Source organism: Bombus terrestris, chromosome 10 (assembly GCF_910591885.1).
Source record: "Bombus terrestris chromosome 10, iyBomTerr1.2, whole genome shotgun sequence".
Lineage (NCBI taxonomy): Eukaryota > Metazoa > Arthropoda > Insecta > Hymenoptera > Apidae > Bombus > Bombus terrestris.
Window position 1 is genome coordinate 7167735 of NC_063278.1, and position 24960 is coordinate 7192694.

Here is a 24960-nt window from a genome sequence, read left to right on the forward strand (position 1 = left end):
AATAAACTTGGACTTTGAGACGTCCGGTTTACATGCAATTCTCGCGTTTATTCCATCGAAAGTGGGTCGTTTCGTTTTAGCACAACGTCGGTGTATTTTATCTTTTTCATCCGCGTAGCTTATTCAAAATATTATATTGCCGGCGGAAAGAGGTGAATTTAAAAACACAAAACACCGACGGAGTAGATACGACAAAAGCACCGTTGCCAGCCGGATTCTCCCAAAACGGCGCAGCAACAACGAAACACGAGCCAGCTCGAAAACGCGATTAATCATCCGGTCCTCTTTGCACGCAAACTCTAACCAACCCTTCGCAGCGGTATCGCCGTTTCTAACGTACGTACATGGCAACAGCCCGGCAAGAAACTAAACTTCGATACCACCGCCGATACCGACCTCTGAAATATACATTCGATGTATCCAGAAATCAAACAGAAGTCTATCGAAATCAAATCGTTCTTTGACGAATACTCGTGCAATCGACTCGATATCTCTCCAAGGAGACTGGAAGAAGTATCTCGCGGTAAGAAACAGACAGAAGAACCGAATCGTCGAGATGGTTTATTCGAGGTTTCCGATGGTAAATCGAAGCCACGACCGACGAATGTTTCGCGAGTACGGCCGGCTGCGAGGGGCTGCTTTTAGTCGGTGGTTTTATCTGTCTATTGTTCGTTGGTCCGCGAATAAACCGCTCACGCATCTCACCGCTCGACAGTGCAAATAGATGGAAATTCGCCGGAGAACGAGGCATTTTTCTTTTTTATAAAGAACAGGATCGGCGACGATAACGACAGATTTATCGGGCCACGGACTCATAAACGACGCGTTACCAGTCGCCGCGAATAAAAACCTGTTGAGTTCTGCTAGAAGTGCGAAGATCCTTCGGCTATTGTTGTCCGCAGGCCGAACACGGCATTTCGCTCGAATTTCGTCGCACTACCATTGTTTTATCCGCTAACGATTCCGCGGTTTTACATGCAAATCGACGCGAATCGCCGATAGACACGTTTACCTTGGTTTTTCGCCACTCGGCGATTCCGAGTTGTCCGGCTGTAACGAAGATACCAGAGTAGCTTCGCAATGTATCAACTTTTGTTGGACGAAGGCACGATTTTAAGAAGTAACCTACTCGAAGTTGAACATTTGTATTTAATTATTCCAGCGAAGTTCATCGATTAGTTAGCTCGTTTTCCACGGCCCAAGTATAACGTCGTCGTTTGTAACTGGTTCAAAATATGGCCAGTCTAAACTAGAGTATCCTTTTACGCGTCGTCCTTCCTCGTTAACATCGACGTCCTCCTTTTCGCACCTGCTAGCCTCAACGACCGCGTAACCGTAAATTCATTGCGTCGTTGGTTTCAACTTAGCTCCGAGGCTTCAAAAACCTACGGAAATTATGTTCTGGGTCCTTAACAAATGTAATTAATGCTCGCGTGCCGTTTTTTGCACCAGCGGAACTTCTTTCGCCTTGTCGTCTTTTTATTTCTTTTCTTTTTTTCTTTTTTTTTTTCAAGCTTAAAAAAAACTTTGCGACACGATTGCTCGGTGTACAATGCAGTTCGTTATGCATACCATTACGATCGCGGAGTGCAGCGGTATTCATTACCAGATCCATCGGGTTTTTCCACGAGGACGAGCCAGCTCGGGGCAAAAAAATCGTATCACACGTACGCCAAGCTTTTTCCCGTAATTAAATCACAGCTGCGTCAGGTGCTAATTAACCAGCGACAACTTTCTTAACTCGCTGCCTGTCCATTACGCGAAAATGCAGCATATCAATTTGCTCGCGTACTCTTCAACGAGGCTACTGTTCACGCTTCGACTTTCCAGCGTACGGGGATTTAAAATTAACAAATTATCGTCCCTTTACGGTAGAATCTCGTTATCAAAATTTAGTAAAATCTAACAAGATGTAATATTATGCAAAGATATCGTCTTTGTCTTTCAACTATCTTCGCTAAATCGATCGATTCGACGATTCGAAACGGGCGAAGCTCAGTCCCACGAGCTTCGTAGAATCAACTTCTATCAGACTCACATACCTTGTACAAGTTTTACACGGAAAAAGAAACTTTCATTTTCTCGGGCGAAACGAATTGTTCCGAGTGTCTTGGGTATCGGCCAAACAGCTTCCAAAGCAACAAGGAACTCCGGGTGTACGATTACACGCGACCGACCCCACGGTTTATAGCCAATTTTCACACGCGACACGTCCACTTTCTTTCTATCGTTTTTCTAGCTATTTCACCGCCCGATAAACGATCAGCTGTTTCGTCGCGAATTCCAGAGAATTCGCCAATGAACCGTCGATTACATCGAATCGGACGATCGTTGCCGCCACTCATCGCGTCGCTTACGCGTCGACGATAACCGACGGGAGCGAAGGCTCAACGAGAATCCTCCAATTTCCATAAATCGCGACCACCCTCGCGAAACGTAGACGCGCTGTCTGAGAGAGCAATTTGCGTAACCGTCTGCGAAAGTTACGAGTCAGCTTACACCCTGTCACTCTGTCCGGCTGACTGCCGCCTGTTTTCCCTCTCTGGCTCGCGTCCATTTGTCGACGACCGGCCACGCGAGCCACGCTATCTTCCATGGTGTCTCGATTTTCGCGCTATTTTTCGCACGAGTCTTTTTGCCGCGAGTCTGTTTTCTCCGCGCAAAAAGATATCGAACGAAAATTGAAAAGAGAATCGCGTGGGCGAAAATCAAAGCAAATGAGATTCTCGTAACACGAAAAGGCGTTTGCTCTTTGTCGAAGACATTGCTACTTTGGAATGGCTATAACGCGCGGCAGCTGTGGTTAAATTCATCGACGTGTCGGTATGGGGGAGAAACGTATTTTCTAGAGCATTGCCTCGCGGAATGATACGGCTGTTACTCAAAAGACGTGTACCATCGCGAGCAAGATATATAATGGCGCGTGATCTATAACTCTCGGATAAAGCATCTGGAAAGCGTCGGTACATTGCTGGTAACGACGCCATCTTTTATCTCGTGTCATTTCGACGTAACGATGATCGAGGATCGGTTGCAACGGTGGCATTTATTCGTAGACACGCTCTTTCAGAGCTAGTTCATTTGCTCGATCCAGCTCCAAATTTCAAGCTGCCGATACGAGGACGAGTATTCGCGAGAAATCGATCCGGATAATCCACTCTTCGATCCCAGGCTACTGACTTTGTTTCTCTTCTCAAGTACCTACAACTTCCACTTTCTTCGGTTCTTCTAGACTACCTCCAACGAGCACTGTCGCCGTCTGACAAATGTCCACGGCGGCAGGAAGGCGGCAGCTCGAATCGAGTGGAAAATATAGCAAAGTATCGGCCGATCGACCGAGACAAAGCGTGTTCCGCGTAACTTCTACGCGGAGACAACAGCAGCTGCGGATTTCAGTAACGGTACACGCGCGTGTTCAACGTACGACGCGTGCAAATCGCTGATCTTCGATCGACGTCACCACGTGGAATCGGTTACAACCTTATTTCCCGTGCTCTTATGGGAAATCGTATTCCGAAACGTTGTAGCTGCTACCAAAGCGACGGTCGTTGGAATTTTTCCACGAAAGCTACCTCGACCATGGCCGCGTCGATTTCGACCAATATGAAACTCGAGACGAAGCATCGAGCGCGCTCGATGGAAAATTGGAACGATGTTTCGCGAACGTGGTCTGTTGACCGACCGCTTAGGGGCGAATTACAAACACTCGATTCGAGATCCGTGGAACTGTCGCCGACAGAGGGTCGCTTTGTTTTTCCATCCGACCCTCGACGAGCGAAAGTCGTGCTGCAAGGTTCCATGGAATTTTTGGAGTCACCGGCCATAGAAGAAATTTGGGTCGATTGGCTGCAGCCGATTCAAAGTTGGCGTTTTTCGACGACAACCTGCGACCAAGTTTCTTCCAATTCGTTTTTTCCATGAAAGTTGAAGCACGTTGAAGTGAATGGACAACTTTGATGTTTGAAATTTTAATGAAAAAGAACGTCGTGATTTCGATATAGAGGATCGGAATTTTTTTACCAGATATTCGATCCCCTGCTCGTAGTAAATTTTCCCTTATCGGTGATTACGTCGCCGATCGGCTTGCTTCTACCGGCAAAGCTCCGAGCGTTCGTCACGTTATCAGTAGCTGGCGTTCGTCGAGTCAAACTTTCGACGCGTGGCAACATGCCGCGGTGAAGTTGCAAGGGAATAGGACGGACAGCTTCGTTTCCTAAACGTCCCGGCCGGATAGCAGGAAGAAGGGCACGGAAGGGAACGTCACGTAGGCTTGAAACTCAATTTCATCGGTGCCGCTGCATGCATCGAGTGGTTATATTTTCTTTCGGATCGATCGACGTCTCGGAACAATCGACGTCCCAGCTGGTCGATTGTTACACGTAGCCTTGGAAAATCCACGTTTCTCCGCTGCTGTATCCGCCGGAAAAATGATGAATACCTTGCACGCGAGACGAATATCGATCGCCTAGTCTTTTAATAAGATCGACTTTCTGGTTTGTCTTGTCTTCCAGAGAACGTGACTACGTTCCCACTGAGATTTATACGATTCGTCATTTTGCTCGTGAATCGACTCTTGCTTGGTAGCGTAGTTTAACAACGATCTCCGTGGCAGACGTACGGTAATACAGCGATAGTTACAAGATACTTCCTAATTAAAAGGAAAATTACTTGGTATTCCGGAAGGAAATCATCGACCAAACGTTGAGACCGTAGGTCGAGTGTTTATTTTTCACGCGATTAAAAGGATTCTCGGTTGCATCTTCGCTGTGAAAAAGTCCGTAGTATCGAGGACGTGTGTCAAACGCAGTGAAATTATCAGTGAGAGTATCAACGTGGAGTGGAATTCCTGGTCGGTGCACGAAAAATCGATAGTTTCCACCAAATAAATTTATCAGTTCGCCGTCAAATTGCTGTCGCATTTCGTCCTCTGAAATAATATCTCGAAATATACATTTTTAACGAGTGGTGACGAGTTGAAAACTCCACGACGTGGTACTGTGCGCTAGGAAAATAGGAGAAATTCGCGAGTTGTCCCGGTAACGGAAGCGAAAAAGGTGGAAACAGAGCTCCGTGCTCCCGCGTTCTAGTTAACGTGTCACGAACTCTCCTCGTGTCCGACACGTATTCGCCTTATTTCGTTCGCCCGACGGGAAAAATACTCCGATAAGAAACGCGCGATTCATCGCGACTAAACGATCAAATCCCATCTAACCGTTTCATCCTTTTTTCTTTTCTTCGCTTCCATTTATGAAGCGGGAGGTGTAATGTCTACATCCTAACTGGCGCGACGCGATGAAATTTACGACGTTCGAACGTTTTGCAACTAATTTTTAGAAATATACCGACTGGTTATCGACTAATTGGTTAAACCAAAAAAAAAATACGTGTCGTGATTTTTGAGTGTATTTACGCGCAAAATTGACGCGTGTATGTATATGTCTGTGCGCAGAGACAGCGACGTTGTCACGCTACTCAAACGACGTGCGAACCGATTTGCAGACAGGTAGCGATTTAACTCGACTTTTCTCAGTTACCATTGGAATTCCTTTTTCGAAAACGCGCTATTTCAGCATTTTTAATGCCTCGTATCCTCCCTCCCATTGCACGTTGTATCTTCGGATGGAAGAACGAGGCCCCGGTACTGCTACGTGGGGTTGTACGTCAAGGTGGTGCAATTTACACCCCTGTGGAATATTCGAGGAGATACGAGTTGTGAAACCGTTAGATTGTGTCGTTGCGTGACCGTTTGGAAACTCCAAGGTTTATGACAAGGTCTCGACTATTGAGCTAAGTAGAAGCGCTGCGATGACGTTAAAAATACATGGTACTGTAAGTCCGTTAAAATAACCCACGTACCATCTGAGCGCTGGCACGCAGATGCTCGTAGCGTTAAAATTCAGTTTCTCAAAAATGGCGATTGTTCTTGACCGTGGCATAAGGAACTCTTGGCCTAACGGAACTCTTCGTTACATCGCGTTATAACATTCAACGGAAATAGATTTTCTCCTCTTTACCGATATGTATATTCATCATAGCCGAATACTGTTGTTTATCTCGATAAACTTTCAATATTTCGTAGGATTTTTTACTCAGGTTTCCATGCATTCATTCTTCGAATGTATAAAGTTAGAAATCGAACACGATTCCCTTGTCTCTTGATTCTTTACGAGTAGCGGGATATCGGAAGCTAGTTTACACTTGTGACTAGTCGTTGACCAAGTAGCTGACGGAAACAGCGTCCGTCCTGTGGTCAGTCAGCGGTCGGTAGTGGTCACTTTCTCCAAAATCATTTCTAGCCAACTACCTAACTTCCGTGAACGTGTATGGTCGTTGCCTTTCCAGTTTCACGCATTACCGCGTCCACTCTGGATCAATAGTACGAAATAATCTATGATGCACCAGCTTCTCTTTGATATCGCCGTCATCGGGACAGCCAATCAGGATGAAGCGGATTCGCAGCTTCGCGAAAAGGATTTTCCAAGAGGAATTTCCGTGATAAAAAGCGAGGAACATCGACGAGCGAGTTCCATAGAGCGCGAAACATTTACGACAAGAAATGGTGCAAGTAAGAGAGGGATTTCAGCGATATTAAAAAAATGTTTATCACAGAAACATCAAAGAAGGGATTGTAATAAAAGGAGGTAACGCGAGTGTACTTAAAAAACAAATTAAAACAACCGAAAGAAATGAGAAGGATAGGAGAGACAGAAACAGCAAAGAGCAACAGAAGGGAATACCATCGATCGAAGCGCAACCTGATAGAACTATAAAAAGAAAAGAAAGACATCGTTGATAAATGAAAATTCTGAGACTTTCTAACACGAAACCGACATCGATATCTCTCAACTTTCAAACACGTCTATACATATGTCAGAAATCTGAGTATGGTAGCTTTTAGGTGGAATGGGTACGAGCTAAAAAGTTGTCAATGCGAAAGTACGACACGATGCAAACTATGCATGATCTGTAGTCTGCAGCCCGGAGGTGGTTTTCTTATCCGCAGTTTCTTCTGCAGAGGAAAATAAGGAACGACGATCGAACCATTAAACCAAAGCTTCCCTTTTCACGGTCATAAATAAGGGTAGCTGTCGAAGTGTCGCTGCATTATCAGGGTATCTGTTCCCCGTGGTCGGACCGCGACGATTCATCACGATTTTATTCCATGCTTTCTAAGAGTCGTGCAACGTCTCGAACCTCACGTTCCTGCTTGACTTTGGAGTTGTCCGAGGCGGGATTTATCGAGATTTTTCGATCGTTCTTTTACCGATTGTTCGTTTGAACGGATACTCGGCCATTATCTTAGGAAAGTCACGAAATTAATCTGGTTTAAAGCGACGAGAAAGTAGAGAAACCGTCGGCTCTAGGAGTCGGTTCGAGGAACGTCTTACGGTCACAGAATTTAATCTGGAATGTCTGACAGCCGGAGATGTACACTCTACGTGTCTAACTACAGAGGGCAGCGTGCAGAGCAGACCGTTCTCGATTACGACGCCGGTTGAAAAAGTTAAAAAGAGGTGTGGAGTAAGTAGATGGAAGACAGCGTCGCGGAACCTCTGTCGTTTTACACACAAAGGCTGCGTCGCCCCCGTGGCATTGTCCGCGTTCGAGGTGGAGCTCATCTCCACCTTCGAACCCGCGCCGCGTGTTCTCTTTTTTCCACTGTCTCACGCCGGCCTCGGGAACAATCGGTGACACTTTGAACTGCATGAAGAGGCGCGAGCAGCGTTACAAAGACCACTGGAACCAACGAACGAACGAATGAAAGGAGAAGGTAGAATGGCACTGTTCTTCCTTCAGCTTTCCACGCGAAAAAAAGAAAGACTTTTCCCTCGTTGTTGTTGTTGTTGTCGTCGTTGTTGGCAGGTAATGGCCACAAAGTGTCCGCTTGCATTTTTTCAGCACACCTTCTTTTCCGCGAAGAGAGAAACAAACTGGTGAGTCAAAACAGCAAAACGGTGTTGTTGTTTCGCGAGTGGTAAGCTACTCCGCCCTTTTTCGCTGGGCAGCGCTGGAGAACCAGTGGATTCGCGTTTCACCGAGAAAGCACTGGATCAGCGGGTCTCGTGTTTCGTTAATCGGTTAACGCTGCATCCGTGGGATAGCAGAGCAACGCGGAGATTAACGCAACCGAAGAACGGAAGAGGCGATCGAGAAGAGAGGAGAGGGCTTAGAGAGCCACGAGACGAGACGTGGGGTTCGAATCGGAAGACGCTACCTGTTACACGCCATTTCCTCGCTGTTATTAGCGATACAGACAGAGGAGCATGCGATTTATAGCTGAAAGGATTTATAGCTACAGATGGTGAATTATATCGAAACCGTTAACTCGCAGGCCACGGTTCGCGGAATCGGCGAACGCTTTTAAGAATTTACCTCGCGGTTTCTGCCGCGTCTCTCGTTCCATCCTCTCTCCGCCTCTTTGCTTTCATCTTCGTGTCTCTACCTCTGGTTTAAATAATTCTACGAAACCAGGTACTCGCGTGTCGCCTCGCGGAGAAAGAAAGAGGAATATTAGTTTTTTAGACAACGAAGGTTGGAGGGTTTAGCCGGCTAAAAAAGAAGAATGGAAATTGGACGAGAAACCGATGCATTCTTAATCTTGGAGCAGAGCTCGGCGAACTTATGAATTTAAATCATCTCCCCACCGACGGCTCGTTTCTAAGCGGGTACTTCCGAGGTGGCGAGAAAAATAGTCGTATCATCGATCCCTGTCTCGGTGCGCATTCATCATCGGTCAGTTCTACCCGCGCCGAGACGCGGCTGCTCGCGTCTGCTGAAAGATTGAGGCAGGTCCTGCCGGTTCCAACGAGAGTGAAAACGAACCCCTTCTTACATTGTCCATCTTCGATCCATTTTAAACAGCGAGCTTCTTCCACAAATATCTCCAGTGGTTTACTCTACTTTTTCCAAACGAATGTTCTCCTTTGAATTGTAATCAATTAGAAAGCGAAGCTCTTCTATCGACGCGACATCGTCGCCATAGGTTTCCGTTGCTGTAAAACGGGACTCGTGTTTCTTCCTCGAAGCGTCTGGAGATCGGTTAACGAGCATATAACGGAAACGACCCCACTTTGAGTTAGATTCTCGCACGGAGTTGAGCCTCCACTTCGGATTACTTATTTAAGCAACGACCTTTCCCTTTTCCGTCTGTGCCGTCAATCGACAGACATCGATCAGGTTCTTCGTCTTTCATCGAACGCCTTCTCCGTTTCAAATTCTTTACTCCGGCTGGATATCAAATATTTAACAGGGGCTGCTGCAAAGCGACGACGCGATCGCAACGCGAAATAACGAGACCCCTGTCGATGACTGGTGAATATTTGACGATAAACAGCGACGGCATTCGCGTGCAACGATTAATGCGCCGATGGCTGAGAATCCGGAGCTCGTTTGCATTTCACAGGGATTGTATAATAATTCCAATATACCGGTCGATGATCGTAATTGAACGATCTCTCGAGAAAAAGGATATTCAGCAGTCTTCCCCGGAGTCTACCTATTCGAGGACTACTTCATCCGCAGACGAGAGGTCGCGTTCCAATTGTGGTTTTTACAGAGATCTCGCGGAGACCGATCTCCTACGATAATGATATCGATCGGGCATTTTATTTAATGCCAGGTGTCCGTGAAATTCTCAGGATGTCGTCCGACTTGGTTAAACCGCGACCATCGAGAACTCTCCTTCTCTCTTTTATCTATCCAGTCACCGATCTAAATGACATCCTTTCTCCATAACGAACACCTTTCACGCCGTTTTGCAAACAAAAACGATAATTTTCCGCTCGTTTAAATATTTTCTTTAGCCACTCTTATCTGGTGTGTCATCGAGGCCCTGTGACGGTTTTATTTCGCCCGGCGTCTCTCGCGTCCCCGATTCGACCCAGCCGAGCGTCCATTAGCCGAATTAACGAAGAAACACGAGCGTGTTTTGCGAGAGAGGACGCTTTTGATAGCGGGGCGTTGGTTTTTCCGTAAATACGCGGGAAATATTTCGACGAGCACGCCAGTTTCGTGTCTCTCCGTCTGTTTCATCGACCGCGGTTGGCGTTCCCTGTTGCAAAATCGTTGCAAACTGCGGTACAAGCTCTCTAGTCATCGCCGATTCTGCGTAACCTATGATTATTCGAAGCGTGCACAGGCATCACCGTGCCACGGATTATCATTTCTATTGGGGTGAACCGCGAGAGTGCTTGCTCTGTCAGTTTTCCGCTAAATCGTGTACACACGTTGTGCAAACAGGATATCCCATTCTACGATATCCCATTTTCGGCGAACACTCGGAGCGCGCTCTACCATATCGTAGAACAAAAAAGATCCCCCGTTTCAGGAAATCCACGGCTTAAGTCGGGACTTTATTTGTCATACGTGGAAACGAATGAGAAAACAGCGTGGAAATTGCCAAGTTCTCAGCTGCCGGGCTTTTAGGGCGTCTACTATCCTGCCCGATCTTAATTAACTTCGATCTATTCGGTCGGTCGTGGTGGTTCACTCGCGTCTGCAATATCCTAGCAATATTCGTGACCCTTTCACCGGAATCCATCCTCGGCGATGGATCGAGCGGACGGCACGAACCTGCTGCTCGCATTCACGAGCCTAAAACGGACGATAATCGGGATGCACGTGGAAGGTATTCGCGTTTACAGTCTCCAAGTTCGTAATGGACGCGTGCAGGGGAGAGCGAACGGGTGAAACGCCGACGTTATCGCGACGAGATAACGTATTCACGTCGATGAATATTCAGGGAACGGGGGCAAATTTTGCGAACGCCTCCATGTCGATTTCGTGTCATGCTCGGCAATGTGTACGGGGCTTAAGCTCCATCGTATGTCGAGCTATTTAGACCGCGACAGGCTCGGGAACGTGTCGTGGCAAGACGATAACGTTGCATAAGGCTGAGCGAGCAAGATCGACCGCTCTGACGATCGAGACGGTAGCTTCTGTTTCGTGCAAGTGGGAAAATTTGGTGAATCGCGTTCGAAATAAAAATTATTCCTCGAGGTCTCTATGTCTTGCGATAGGAAAGTAGAAGAATTTTATTTATGAAAGTTAGGAATTTATAATTCGCATCGCGTGTTTTTCATAAATCGTCAGAAATTCTGAAATGATGATATATTGTGTCCATATCGATTTGGATCAATTTGAACGTTTCAATCTTAATGAGAAACACGTTTAGGTGTCCCTCATGCAGAGGACCGAGACGAGAGGTAGTAATTTCTCGAAAGATAGGGCTTGGATCTCGAAGCTGCGAGGGAAGTGTACGCGAGTTATCTTCCGGAACATGGCGCGACGCCATCTTCTCCATGACGTTCAGACGAAAGTGGATGAAACCGTGGGTCGTTGGTTTATCGAACTATCGAATCGACCTCTCTCCAATCGGCTCGGCCGCTTGAGATTCAGCAGCGATAGCCGCGAATATCGGACCGAAAGAGTAGCTTCTCTCGTCTAGTTTCGCGATAAGAAAACGATTAACGATTCTAGGGCGTATCGTCGATTCCGTCGAAAGCCCTTCGTGCATTAATGCTCCGCTTCTTCTTCTCTCTCGTTTATAAAAAAAAAAAAAGCATTCTTGTCTCGAAAAGAATCCGTCGAACGTTTTAAATAGGTTCGAAGAAACACGATGCCAAAGTTGGACAAAGATCTGGCGCAAATTAACAGCACCGAGTCACCGAGAGTCGAGGAATTGGAAAAGAAAGCCTCTCTCTCTCTTTCTTTCTCTCTCATCGCAGTTAATTTCCAAGAATCTCGGTACGATACTTGAGAAACAATCTACTAGGTCACGAAGGCCTCCGAGGTAATCGAAGATCGAAATAAACCACTTCTGTTTCTTAGTTTCTCGCGGGCTGATTTTTGTTGCGTGCTTCCTGCTTTCCTCGAAGCGATATCGGCAGAAAATGGGAGCGCACGTCAAAGAATAGAACGGAAAAAGAAAATTAGGTGTAGACTATGAATTACCTGTACAGAGAATTTGCCTCATGTTTATACGCGTACGATACTCGTTAATCGACATTCGAGCCAAGCATAATATAACCCGGCAAAATCAAGCTCTGCATGATTAATTTAACGTAACAGCTTGGTGGGGTGGGGCTCAACCATGTAAGTAACGTATATACTCGGTACGCCAGTAAAAACATCCCCTCCATCCAAACTCCATCCAAAGACAACTTAGGTTTCCGTGTTATAGCAAACCGACTGCCAATTCCACGTTCTCTTGCCTACAAAGCAAACCTCTCTGCCACTCGAAACATGTAGTTTGAAGGAATCTCGGGACACACCCCTGTTAACGAGAAAATTCATTTATCGACGAGAGCTCGAACGAGCTTAGTCGGAGGCCGCAGGCGTCGATCCGTGGAAATACTTTCATTCCCGCGGTGACACGCGTCTCGAGCAGAGGGGCCTGTAATCACGCCCCGATTTTTCCCCTCGAGTCAGCCGCAAATTAAATAAGACAAACCCCGTTAGGGGAGCGTTCGCTCTGTCATATGGTAGATTCGCTTCCTCTCGCTCCGTACGTTTCTCGCCATGCAACAGGCCTTCGGATACGTCGGGAGTGTGGCCTGTGGCAAACAATGTTCGAACAGTCTTTGGCGCGTTTTTAGGTCGTAAGGTTCGAGGACGATACGCTTCTTCGTCGTTCTTTCGTTTATTTTTAAAGAAACGATTATAGATCGACGGGATACCGAGACAGTGTTGCTTAATCGTTTCCGACTCCTCCTCATTCCCATTGTTTCTCGAATGCACGAACAGCCGCCACCGCTTCCCTCGATCGATTTCGGATACGGCTAAACTCGAGTTACGCGCCGCTAAATTTCCACTCGGCCGGAGAATCCGTCCTCTCGGTAGCGTAGATTCCTCGCTCCTCCCTGTATTCGCTACGTTTTGCAAATTTGACTACGCGAGAACGAAACTGGAATGTGAGATTCGGCGGTTGAAAAATATCCGATTGATCGGGGTTTGATTAACGAGCGCGGAATTGGACGAATGCGCGGAGAACGATTTCAGGTTTATTTCCCATTTTCGATACCACCCCTGAAACCGTCTCTCTTCCTATGTCTCTTAATCAAAGCACGTTGTTCCTTTCGCTCGTAACTTTAATCCACGCCACTAATCGGATCCGCGGAACAGGCGGGAAAAATCAAAGGGACGCCGTTCACAGAACACCCTTTTCATCCGAAGGAACACAATTTTCGCCACGACGCCAGTTTTCAGTAACGTCGACCTGTTTGAACGCTTGTAATAGAATAAAGGGGGAAGCAGAGTGTTCCCGGAGCAGGGATAGACTGACCTAATGAAAAATTTACGATCAAGCATTCTCTGAGAAGAAACGGGAGAAAGAGGAAGTAAAGCCTGGTGAATGCAACCTCCCTGTTTCCTCCCCTCTTCCGACGCTTTTACTCAACGCGAAAGACACCGGAGAGTGGTCGCTCTAGCATTTTCAACCCCATTGCCATCTGCAATTCTTCGCAATACCCGGCAATTTCTCATTCTGCTTTGCGATTGCTTTACATATTAGTCATACCGTGGATCGTGTGAAAAGTTGGCCTCGACGAAAGATTCTTCTATCGAGGGGAAAGTTGGTCGGTAATTCATACATGAAATAAAGACAGAATAAATAAGACGCTTGTTCAATTTTAATGACTGGCAAGGGAATTAAAGAGAACCGCGATGCTCTATTAATCCAGTGACCCACAAACCTCTTAATTTATTGTGTACTTATAACGCGAAAGTCGACGAATTAATTAGGAAAAAAGATGTGCTCGTGAAGTAACGCGAAATAAATGTAAAAGCGCACGATTTTCGTTGGCCCTTGTTAACTTTGGCTAACGTCGTTGACTTCACGGTTCAGGGAGATTACAGGAATAAAGGAATCCTCGACACGTTATCCAGCTTTATGTGAAATTCGAAGCTCGCTGCGCGTCCCATCCCATCCTTCTCGTACGTACGCTTTCAGAATCGAACGTAGAGACTCTTGGTAACCATAGAGAGGTGCACAGAGAGGCGCATACAGAGTTGGCGAACTGTATACAATTGGCGAAGCTACGCGTCGAATCGATGCCCATTGCCCTTTTCCCTTTGCAGGCGGCAGTAGCGCGGTTATAATTAACAAGAGTTGCATTACGGATATCGCTCCTTGCAAACCGAAACTCGATTTACGTACGAAATGCAGCTCCAGATTTGCACAGCTCGACTTCAAGATGTAAATAAGCATTTCGTATCGTTCCTTTTCTTTTCTTTTCTCTTTTCCTTTTCTATTCTTTATTCCCATCTGACGCGTATTTAAAAAGCTTTTCGGCCTCGTTGGAGCCTGCAGACCCATTCGCGAATAATCGCCCCATCTGACTGACAAACAGCGATACCTTTCGCAATTATCCTTCGTATACGGTTCTATAAAATTAACGAAGTTCATCGTACTCTTCTGCTGGCATATTCACGATCGGCGGATAGGTTTTCTCCAGCGAATTATTTTTACGTTACGGTGGGAGAGGAAACACGAAATAACGGTAAGCGATTACAATGAGACCCAGTGATGAGTTCAAGAGAAAACGGACGCTCTGACAGTTAGCTCGCGTTTTAATTGGCAACCGTAATGAAATCTAACGCGTGAGCACCGAATTCTAGAAGCGTTCAACTCTGGATCCTCGTTACGCCATGCAATCGTTAATTATCTTTGACAGTCGGCTATATTCGATGACCCGCTGATACTTCGTCCCGCGCAACCCTTTCCAGAGACAGTCTCTCCGCGTCAAAGTTACTCTCTCGAAACCGGTTAACGCTCGTTGGTACGATGTTATTCTAGAGGCGGTAGATTCGAGGAGAAACGATTCCAGCGAGCAACAAGCCCCGACGAAGAAAAAGGGAAACCTGTGAAAGTGTAAAGCGAGCGAACGACGAATTAACGGCGTTTGGGAAAACGTGCTTTTTAATTAATCGCGGAATTAACGAGTTTTCCGAGGAGCCGATGGGACCGCGACGCGCGACCCTTAATTGCAAATCGAAAGAAAATCGCGCGCCACCGAAAGAAGGAAAGAGCCAAGTTCGCGAACGTTGAGCAAAAAGGGAAAAGTGGTAGCGAGTTTCGAGGATAGCCACGCGTCGGGAGGACAATCGAACGAAAATAATCGCGAAACCGTGCCAAGGCACGATGCTGGCGTGCGTTTATCCGGCGGAGAACTTCAAGTCGAAAGCCGTGACGGTGAAGCTCCGGCACGGCCGATCCAAGAGAAAACCGAAGCTGCTGTCCGTGAAGGAGAAACCGGCAGACGGCAAGCAGCCGGAATGCGACAACACCCCTAAGCTCGAGAACGAGGTAAGCTCTCGCTTCGTATTCCAACCCCTTGCTGCCATCGACCACGAGCTATTACCGACTACACTTCTCTTTCCCTACCTACTTTCATCCTCTCTGATTCTCTATTTGTTACGTGCGAGTTTCTTCCCGTTCCGCCGTTATCTTAGAAAGACATCACAGCCACGAGAAACTTCAATTATCGGTTTTATTGTTATTTTATCGCTGTGCAACCTGGACAGTGTATTCTTGACTTTTACGAAGACAAGGCCGGGAAGAAAAGGAAAAAAGTAACGGAAGGTAATTTCATGGAGAGATAGATCTCGTTAAACCTGCACGATCCTCCATCGGGATCGTTATCTCTGTCGCCACTGTCCCGCGGAATTTTTTCCCAGTTTACGTGCTCGCCGTCCTCCATCCAATAAATAAATCAGCCATTTATCTCGGACGGAGGACGTTCATTACTTCCTCGCGATAAAACGTGGCCGCGCTCGGAGAAGGCGGGCCAAGAAGAGGGAACGCGTCATAGTTCACAGGGACTACATCGGTTGGTTGATCGAATAAATAATAGTTACGGCCACTTAAACCTGCGCGAGATAACTTTGTAAGGCGGAGGCAGCTGGGATTATTTCGATGAAATTCCCTTGTTATTTATGCGTTCTCACCGGCAAAATGTCTCTTCGTCGGTGAATTTCCTTAATTACCATCCCGCTCATCCCAGTACCGTGTGCCGCTTCGTACCACAGTATCTGACCGCTTATCACCGATGTTTATTTAGCCGTGTTTACCAAAATTATTACAAATTTCCTATCTCGAGATCTACGTACGTGAATCAGTACGACGATAGATAAACGCTGTGTAGGGTAAGGAGACGCCATTCAATTGGATACTGATCTTCCTACATTGGTAATTATTGTCGCTGGTGATTGCACTTTGATGATTCCCACGCAACGATCGCCATATGTACACCTGGGGATCGTAACGACATGCGTGGTCCGTTTCCGCGAACGGGGTGCTACTCGTCGCGTGGCTCTCGAGCGCGAAGAAAAAAAAAGAAAAAGAGAACGAAACGTTCGAACGTAAAGGCAAAGATAATTCCTTTCGATCGTACGAATGCCAATAGTCGAAATCCTACAGAATCGTCCGGGTTCTCGAGAAACATCCCGCTAAAGTTCTCAACGAGAAGCTGTTGATAAAGTCGCGCATCGTTCCATCGCGTCCGCGTTCCACGCGATTCAATCGCGCGTTCGTTTGCCGACCGTTACGGATAAATGCTTTCGAAAAAGTTACAGTATAGTCGTTGGGAATGTCGCGTTGCGCGATAATCGTCGAGGATTGTCCGTTGGCTCGATTTTCTCTCCAATACCTCTTGCCTCCCCCTGCTCTTCTCTTTTTAAATGCCACTGTTCCATTTCTCGCGGCTCGTTCGTTTGCTCTCCAAACGAAAACGGCGCGGTTTGCACTAAAAATTCGACGTTTAAACGGCTACCCGAACGAGTCTATAGTCGTTGCGAAAATTTCACTTTAAAGAACGTTCCGGAGTAAACAACGCGCCAGATATTCTTCTTCGTTCTCGACTTTATTCGACGGTGGCAGAGGCAGCTGCCGCCGTTCCTCGTACACAAGGCGAATTTACTCCTTGGAAGCCGGAGCTTCGTCTGGAAATAGGGCAATTCGTTCGGTTCGGAGGATTTTCCCGGTAAACGATTCGCGACGGCAGAATTTCCGAGCCACCCGTTAGACCGTGATTGCCGGACTCGCGTTTAACCCCGACCTCCGGCCGAAATGAGAAAGGTCAATATGCCGCTCATTTGAAGAGGCTTAGCTCTGGTAATGCTCGACCGGTTTCGTTGCTGGCCATGTTTTTACTGGAAACCCTTGATGGATGCCCACGCCGGACTGAAACCACTCCTTTGGTCGCTGATTCTCTTTATTCCCAGATTCTCGCCGAGAAGCAATCAGACCGTTCACCAGAATTTGGATAACGAGAATATCACGCTATATTTACACCCGCTTATCTCACGCTCTGTTATCAGTGATCGTGTCAGATAGAAAGCGACAATTCGGCGCCCTACGCGTTCAAAACACTTAGCGCCATACTTCTTCTATCAATTAATCCTAAAGTTAATCCACTCCATGTATCATTTATCTCGTAATTCGTGTTTCTGTCACATATACAAATTATGTTTACGTTAGTCTTATACTCTCAGGTTATTCATCTTTGTGTTTATTTCTATTCAAGTACATTTCACCGACCAAACGTATAAATAAACGATTAGAGAAGCAACAAGGTAGAGACAGGCAGAACGTTGTCTCCGTGGAACCTATTATTACTATTTATCTTATTTACGAGCGCACCTACCTAATCTTTGTGGCCATTAACGATTAATAAGACGCATAACGAGAATGTACAAAAAACGAATACATTTTGAGCATACATGGTATACAGTACGATTACAACAGTAGTACAGTGAAATTAACTTCAACTCGAATTAATATGATACAGCGTATGTTAGAAGCAAGTCCTTAGCTTGCAATATCGTAACTGATGATGCAAATTTGGGAGGGTAAGTGTAATTTCTTTTATTAGAAAAAGTTGCTACAATTTGGAAGACGATCTACGGACAGAACGCAGTTACAGTGATTGCTCTTACACGGCTCATTTTTAGCTGCAAGATGACAGTGTTGTCAGTTCAACGTGCCTTCGTGGAATGTAATATCGAGCGCCGTTGAAACATTTGAAATCGTCGCACGCGAGAATCGAGCGAATCCATTCTCGCAAAGAGGCAATTCGACCGAATATTATTTGCAAACAGAATATCCAAAGATCGCGACTTGCTGTTTGTCGTTCATAAAGCTGCCTTTGAGGAATACGTCAGATAGAAACGGCGAATGATATCGAGAATTCCGTGGGACGTGTCTGTACGACGCTGTCTCGTTTCGAATGGAGGAAGGATTGGTCGGAGCTTCTACCGCCTAGAGTGCTACGAGTCTCCGAAAATTATACGTAAGTGTCTTCCTTCCTTGCTTCGAGGCTGCCTGTTCAATGTCCTATCGCAGAAGACGCAATCTGCTCAAAGTGGAATCTCGCGAACAGGCTGGAACAACGAGCCTTGAAACGCCGCTGGGTCAGAATAATCGAGCGCTGTAAAAAGATTAACGAGGCCCCGCTGGTGTATAAAAATACGATTTTTTAACCGAAACACCAAGAAGAAAGAGAAAAATGGGAAACTATGTGCCACGAAGCGCAACGAGTTTGAAAATATTCGACGCGGATCCACGCGGTTTGTACAGAGATAGAATTTTCATGTTCGGAGGCGTGTAGACCGATAGAGAGAGTGAAATCTCTTCGCCTAGAACGATTGGATAGCGTGGCAGATAGAAGGTCGTTTCGAAGGAAAATCGTCGAACGTGGAACGAAACGAGACGAAAGAAAAAATCTCCTTCGAAGATAAATGCGCCGTTGGAAAGCGGCGTTAACGAAGATAACGAGAGTTGAACAGATGGAAAACGTTCGTCTCGAAAGATCCGTTCGCACAGCTGTTTGGTTATCAACCGCATTGATTTTGCACAACGCAAATGGTAGGCGTGAAGATACAATTTGCTTTTGAAAATCGCATATGTCCGTGATCGAATCGATTCGTTTTCATTTGCAAAATAGAAAGCGTGAATTACCCGTTCATGACGATAATGAAAATTAAGTTGTTCGTAACTGAAAGGAAAATGGGGCTGATGAGCCGTGCGATCGAGCCATTAATAGTCGAGGACTCGCTTTTACTTCTAAATAACTGCATGACTGGCAGAGTTATAGAACATCCGGTCACGTCTTCGAAACTCAGTTAAACCTCGTCTAACAAAGGTATTCGCCGGCCTGAACATAATAAAATATTCTTTCGTCCATGGAGAAAATCACTCGCAGCGAGCCAGCGTCGTTAAATCGCCTGCAAAGGATGCCGAAATGAGCAAATTCAGCGAAATTTCTGTACACTTGAAACACAATGCGGCCGACGAGATAGCTCGGAGGTGTTCCTTTCCGAGCGTACAGGATAATAACAGGGCAGTCGCATCGCGTGTCCCTTCGAATCGCACTTGTTCGAGCTTCACGCGCGAAAAACGCGGCACGCTCGGAGGCATGCCAGCTCCTTCGCAAGGAATTCTTTTCCCTGGATCAGTGACCGCGGTTCTGTCTATTTACGAGCCGACGGTGCCGTTGAAACGCGGGAAAAATTTGTGGCTTTCGAAGCGAAAATCCCTCGCTCGCAGCTGCACCGGGGGTGTTTGATATTTATTCACCCTCCTGCTACCTTATCGCGCGATTTATTGCCCACTGCAGCCTCCATTCCGATATTTTTTCTTCCTCGATAGCGGTTCCAGCGAATAAGTAGACCGCTGTAAATTAGATGTTTTCCAAAAAGAGGTAAGACAAACGTTCGTTTTATATCAATATGGAGGCAGGATCTCGGAGATTCGACGATCAAGTCGATCGTGATAGAGTTTGAAGGAGAGTAAGCAGGGCTAAGAACGGGCGGCGGATAACTTTCGTGGTTATCAAAGTGCAAAGTAATCGAATTCGGATTAACGGAGGGTATCGTCGGGACAGCGGCATCGAGAAAATTGAATTGTCGGTTAACGAGCGGAGAAGTTTCCTCGATTTTCCGTTCACCGGTGATCCTTTGCATTAAAGATTACTCCTAACTTGAACTAGAGAGGAAAGGAGAAGCCTCCATCCGCCATTTTCACCAAGGACTAAGCTAATAAAGGGGAGGAACACGAGGTGGAACGACGAGTAACGCCTCGATCGCACCACGACGTCGATCAATTCCACTGCTAATAACCGGCTTCTCTGGAGTTAATGATGTCACGATGAACGTGTGGTGAAACAAAAGCCCACGTAACCTCCAGCCTTTCCTTATTTAACAACGATTCTCGATGAATTTGACTATCGGGAATGAAGCTTATTGATATTATATTTCAGCGTTAGGTGAGCGCGACCGTTTCGATTAGATCAACATTCTCTGTGGAGAAATCGGATGATGTTCAATGATGCGATAAGGGAGCACGATAAAAGAGGACTTTAATAAGGATTATAAATCGTACAGCTGCTGCGGCGTGGGAGGTTCGAAATCGGTCGTTTCGGGAATTAATGCTCGTAGCAACCTACGTAATAGATATTAATACGCTGGCAGATGATAAACAGAGAATTAGAGAAGATATTGATTTCGATTAAACAGCGTTAAAAGGAACTCGCGCTCTTGGATATAATCTGGGTTAGTCCGACATCGCGCTCCACTTTCGCTTCAATTCGCTCGATCTATCGACGAACTTTTATTTGACTGACCGGCCAATCGTTCGTTAAGGAGAACGCATCGAGAGAAATTGAAATTCGAATGGAACGGTGCGCGTGCAATCTGATTCTGTAGAATTGGGAGAAGTTTAATTGCGACATTGTGGCTTCGCTACTTGAACGAACGAAACGAAACGAAGGCGTAACTGCGACGGGGACTTCGTACAGATGGTAAATGGAATTTTAGTTATCCCGGTGATTTTCGTTATTCCAATTATCTTCCACGATATTAAAAAAAAAAAAAAAGAAATTTCCACGTTGAATCATTTTCTTGCCTATTCGGTCATAATTGTACGGATTTACGGGCAAACAGAAATCGCGAGTCGAAGAGCTCGCGAGATCCGTCACTGGGAAATGCAGCGAACGCGATACGCGAGAATCAGCGACAGACACGTTCAGCTGCTTTTCGTTGACGTACGAAGGTTACCGGGAGTCCTTGTCGCTGTGGAATTCGAAGGGCCAGGTCGACCTTGGGATTCTACTTGGTATCGGCGGCCGGTCCTTTCCAGATGGTACACGAGGTCAAGCAAAAAGAACCGCGAACGCTCCTCCAGTCCGGACCTACCACTCTTCTTCTCGCTTTTTCTTTTCTCCGCCACGTTACGCCTCTCCTCGGACACCGGCCCCCTTCCGTTTTTCCATTTGTTTCTGCTACCCGCGAAATCGCGTAATCCTCCCGGTTTCTCCTCCTCTCGTTCGTCTTTCTCCTCGTCCTCGTCTTCCTCCACGGGTTCTTCTTCTTCTCTTTCTACCTCCTCTTCGTTGCACTCTGACTCGCCGTTGCGAAATGGCAGCCTGACATTTAGACCGTTCGGCCTCCCGTGACATCCAATGAGATTTTATTGTGCAACCTCGAGTATCGTTGCCTTTAATCGAGATGAATTTCAAACCAAAGGCGGTACGTTAAATTTGGCGAATCTGGTATCAGCGTCATTTGTATTTATAGAGGCGAGAAACCTTACAAGCTGTGGTTAAAGAATAAAGTTCCTCGCAATCAATGGACTTTCTATCTCAGTCACTGGTTTCTAGATTGGCCCTTGACTTTCTGATTACGAGATACCATTCCGGAGGAACATTTACAAACAACTAAATTTTAAGTTAATTCGATGTTTTCCACAATTGTCCGAAGAAAATCCCAGTATAGAGAAGAAAATGCAGGACTAGTTTCACCTTCTCTGCTGCAGATATTTGTAACCGCTTTTCCTCATGTACTCTTAATCCTGTTTCAGTTACCAGTGGGCGGGGGTGGTGCTGTGCTGGTGCTCAGCGAGCTTGAAAGCATGGCAGCCAGGCAACAGCGGGAAATTGCCCAGCAAAGGCGCCTCCTGGAGCAGAGAGAGGCCCGTCTAGCCGTGCTTCGAGGCGCACAGGTGAGAGAGAACCACTTCTTCCAACCTAAATACGGAAATCGTTCTGGAAATTGCTCGACAAAGCTCCAGTAATATTCCCTCGGTCTTGGCCGGCTCCCGATGCGTTCACCTTCCGCTCGTCGATGAGCCCGGCTTCCGGTTGCGACTCAACCTCACCGCTCAAACACACCGCCGTCTTTTCGTTTTCGTCTCTCTATCCCCCTATCTTCAACATTTTTCTACGCGCGATTGAATTCAAATATAAAATTCGTAAAAGACGAAACAGATGGATGACGATAGCCTGGAAGATTCGTAAAATTTTATCGACTAAAATTAGGATGCATTCGTGTTTAGCGTCTCAACTACGGGTAAATAAAGCATCCTTGAGACAAAAAAAAAATAGAAAGAAATAAAAGGAATCATTTGGTCATTCTGAAAGTTTACGACGTTTTCAAAACCGGCAACTTCTAGAAAGATACAAAAATAGCGAACGAACGTGATCTCGATTCTGTAAAAATACATTACCTTTGAATTTTGCTAAAATTTGGCTACGAACTTTTCGAAAAACCTATTACTTAGAAATATTTATAAAATGACGAGATAAATACGTTGTTTAGATATAGAGAATAGAGTGGTAATTTTCTCGGTTATGTCCGACGTTAACCAATTACCTTAAAGGTAGTCGCGGAAGTACTGCCGAGTCGGATCCAAAGTAACCAACTAAAAGAACACCGTGTTCAACGTCACTGTTCTTCCCGTTCGGCAGGATTCGATGTTTAGCTGTTTACAGCTGGTGAACGACGATAAAACGGATCGTAAAGAACCTTCGTTTCCCGTGATATAAAATCTTGGAATGATCCTGCGACTTTCATCGGCTGCTGCTAGTCCCCGCTGGTCTCGCGACGACCAGGGACTCTCTTCCGTGGGCCAGCCAAGCATCCGCGTCATGAATAATTCAAAGTAATAATAGGCTGGCAAACAATTTATGCCTATTATCGACGAAATAACTGTCCATTCTGTTCGGCCTCGTCATCTCGAAGACGATCGAGCCGTCTCCAGCTCGTTGCCCACCAGCGTCGAGCGGTTTCCTCGCGATTCCGCGCGATTCATGCGCCACTCGCCACCGGAAGATCTATCACGCGCACCGTAATAAAGCATAATCACCGCGCGAAGCACCAGGGAGCTTCGTAATTCTCGATTAGGAGGTAAACGCGTTTTGTCCTCGGCCGTCCACCTCTCACGGCTATTGTAACCGCTCTCGCATGGAATCTCGCTGCGATGCTGCGCGCTTTACGACGCTCAGGTGGATTTCGTGGATGAGAAATATTCAACGTGGTGGCGTTATGATTGAACTTAATGTTTATTAAAGCTAATGCGACGATAATGAAGATACGAACAGACCACGCGTGCATCGTGGCGGCAGAAATTCAACGCGACGCGAGTAGACAGACTTGCGGGCAGAGGACGCTGCGTTTTGAATATTTTTGGACACCGGATTGGTACGAGTATTGTTTCTAATATAGTATAGCTACCTTCTAGAGGTTTCAGAGGTCGCCAAAGCCGAAAATGTGGGCCATTTTTTCATAGAAATAAGTCGCAAAAAATTTCGGTCAACCTGTTGATGCGTGACGTCCTCGTGGATTTTAACGACATCTTTATTGAAATTTCATACTCTTAAATTACTGTACAGCTTGCTCTCTATGCGTTTGAATCGCGAGTAATGGATTAAGTTTGGTTTATTTTTTATATTCCAGTCTTACGCGGGTTTCTATGGTTAAGACTCTCGTCGATCAAATATTTATAATAGTTCATATGTATAATATGTATAATAGCTCAAAACCGTTTATTTTCGTGAGAAAGGAAGTTCGTTTTAGACTTCAGCGACCTAAAATACCCCGGAAAAGACGTATTCGGGTCAGAAATTGTGCAGTCCGTATACTATACTTTATCCTGAATAACTGACGTGCTGACATCATCTATTACATCACCAATGACGCATAGAACGACGCGCGTGCAATTTGTGCGTGCAGAAGATGCCTGCTGCGACAGAACGCGTCATCGGAAGTCACGGCTCCTCCGCACACCATGACAAGGATTTTCATACCGTTGCTGGATTCCTCGCTGACGTCGTCAGGGATTACGCCAGTATATCTTCTGCGATGGCCACCGTATTTTTCCTTCCCTTCCATCTAGTTGATTCAGGGTATCGTAACGGTTCATACGCGTCACGAGACTCGCGATTCGAGTAGCTCGAAGGGAATAATTTCTGGAGCTGAAAAATACCGAAGAACACCTGCTCTGGTCGAGTAAATAATTAGCAGGTTTCTATCGTTCGAAAGGCGCAATAGCGAGCAAAGGGCAACCGGCAATTACATCCATCCTTACAGCATTGTCAGTCTCCTCGAAAATACCTAGCTAAACAGCCGGTTGTCCTCGCGCGAGATTCGATGGTAATTCGCGTGAAAGAAATCCGAAGGCCAGATGTTCCTCCGGGAATGCCAGCGATTCGTCGTTGATGAATTCGCGATCGTGCGAGCGTCTTTCGCGTGGATCGAAATCGGACGCGGTTGATACGAGAACGAAGAAGACAAGATGCAGTAGAAGTTGGTAGATGTACCTACCGTTAGTCTGGCATTGATAGCCATGACCTTGACCCTGTGTACGAAGAATCCGACTACAGACGTTTGAAGCGAAGAAACGCGAGAGATCGATAGAGCTCGGCGATTATGTCGCAAAATGACGCGTCATGTAACGAAGACGTTACTCGGTTTCTATACTACGATTCCTCGATTCGTTTTCATCGCAACACAATTGCGAATCACTCTGTGTAGAATAAACCGCGTTCTCCTTTTGTCGTTATTATTCGTCGGGGACTATCGATAATTTACAACTACAACGGACACGCGATAATTTTAAATACAATAGAACAAGGTCTGTCAACGTCGGTCGATGGAACAATGGCGCGAAATAGCGGTATCGAAGAAGCC

At 46.2% G+C, this 24960-nt stretch overlaps 1 protein-coding gene across 7 annotated transcripts in view; it reads left to right on the plus strand.

Moving 5' to 3' along the window:
• LOC100646232 (putative uncharacterized protein DDB_G0271606) overlaps positions 1 to 24960 on the plus strand; it is a 105799-nt gene that overhangs the window by 54898 nt on the left and 25941 nt on the right. For 4 of the 7 annotated variants that reach the window (XM_012312581.3, XM_020864828.2, XM_020864829.2 and 1 more), the window contains one exon: positions 21854 to 21994. In XM_012312581.3, the coding sequence (XP_012167971.1) occupies positions 21854 to 21994 (141 nt within the window). Of the gene's footprint in view, positions 1 to 5405; positions 5504 to 14794; positions 15305 to 21853; positions 21995 to 24960 lie in introns of those variants that run through there. The other 3 variants (XM_012312579.3, XM_003398223.4, XM_048409640.1) reach the window with 2 other exon arrangements.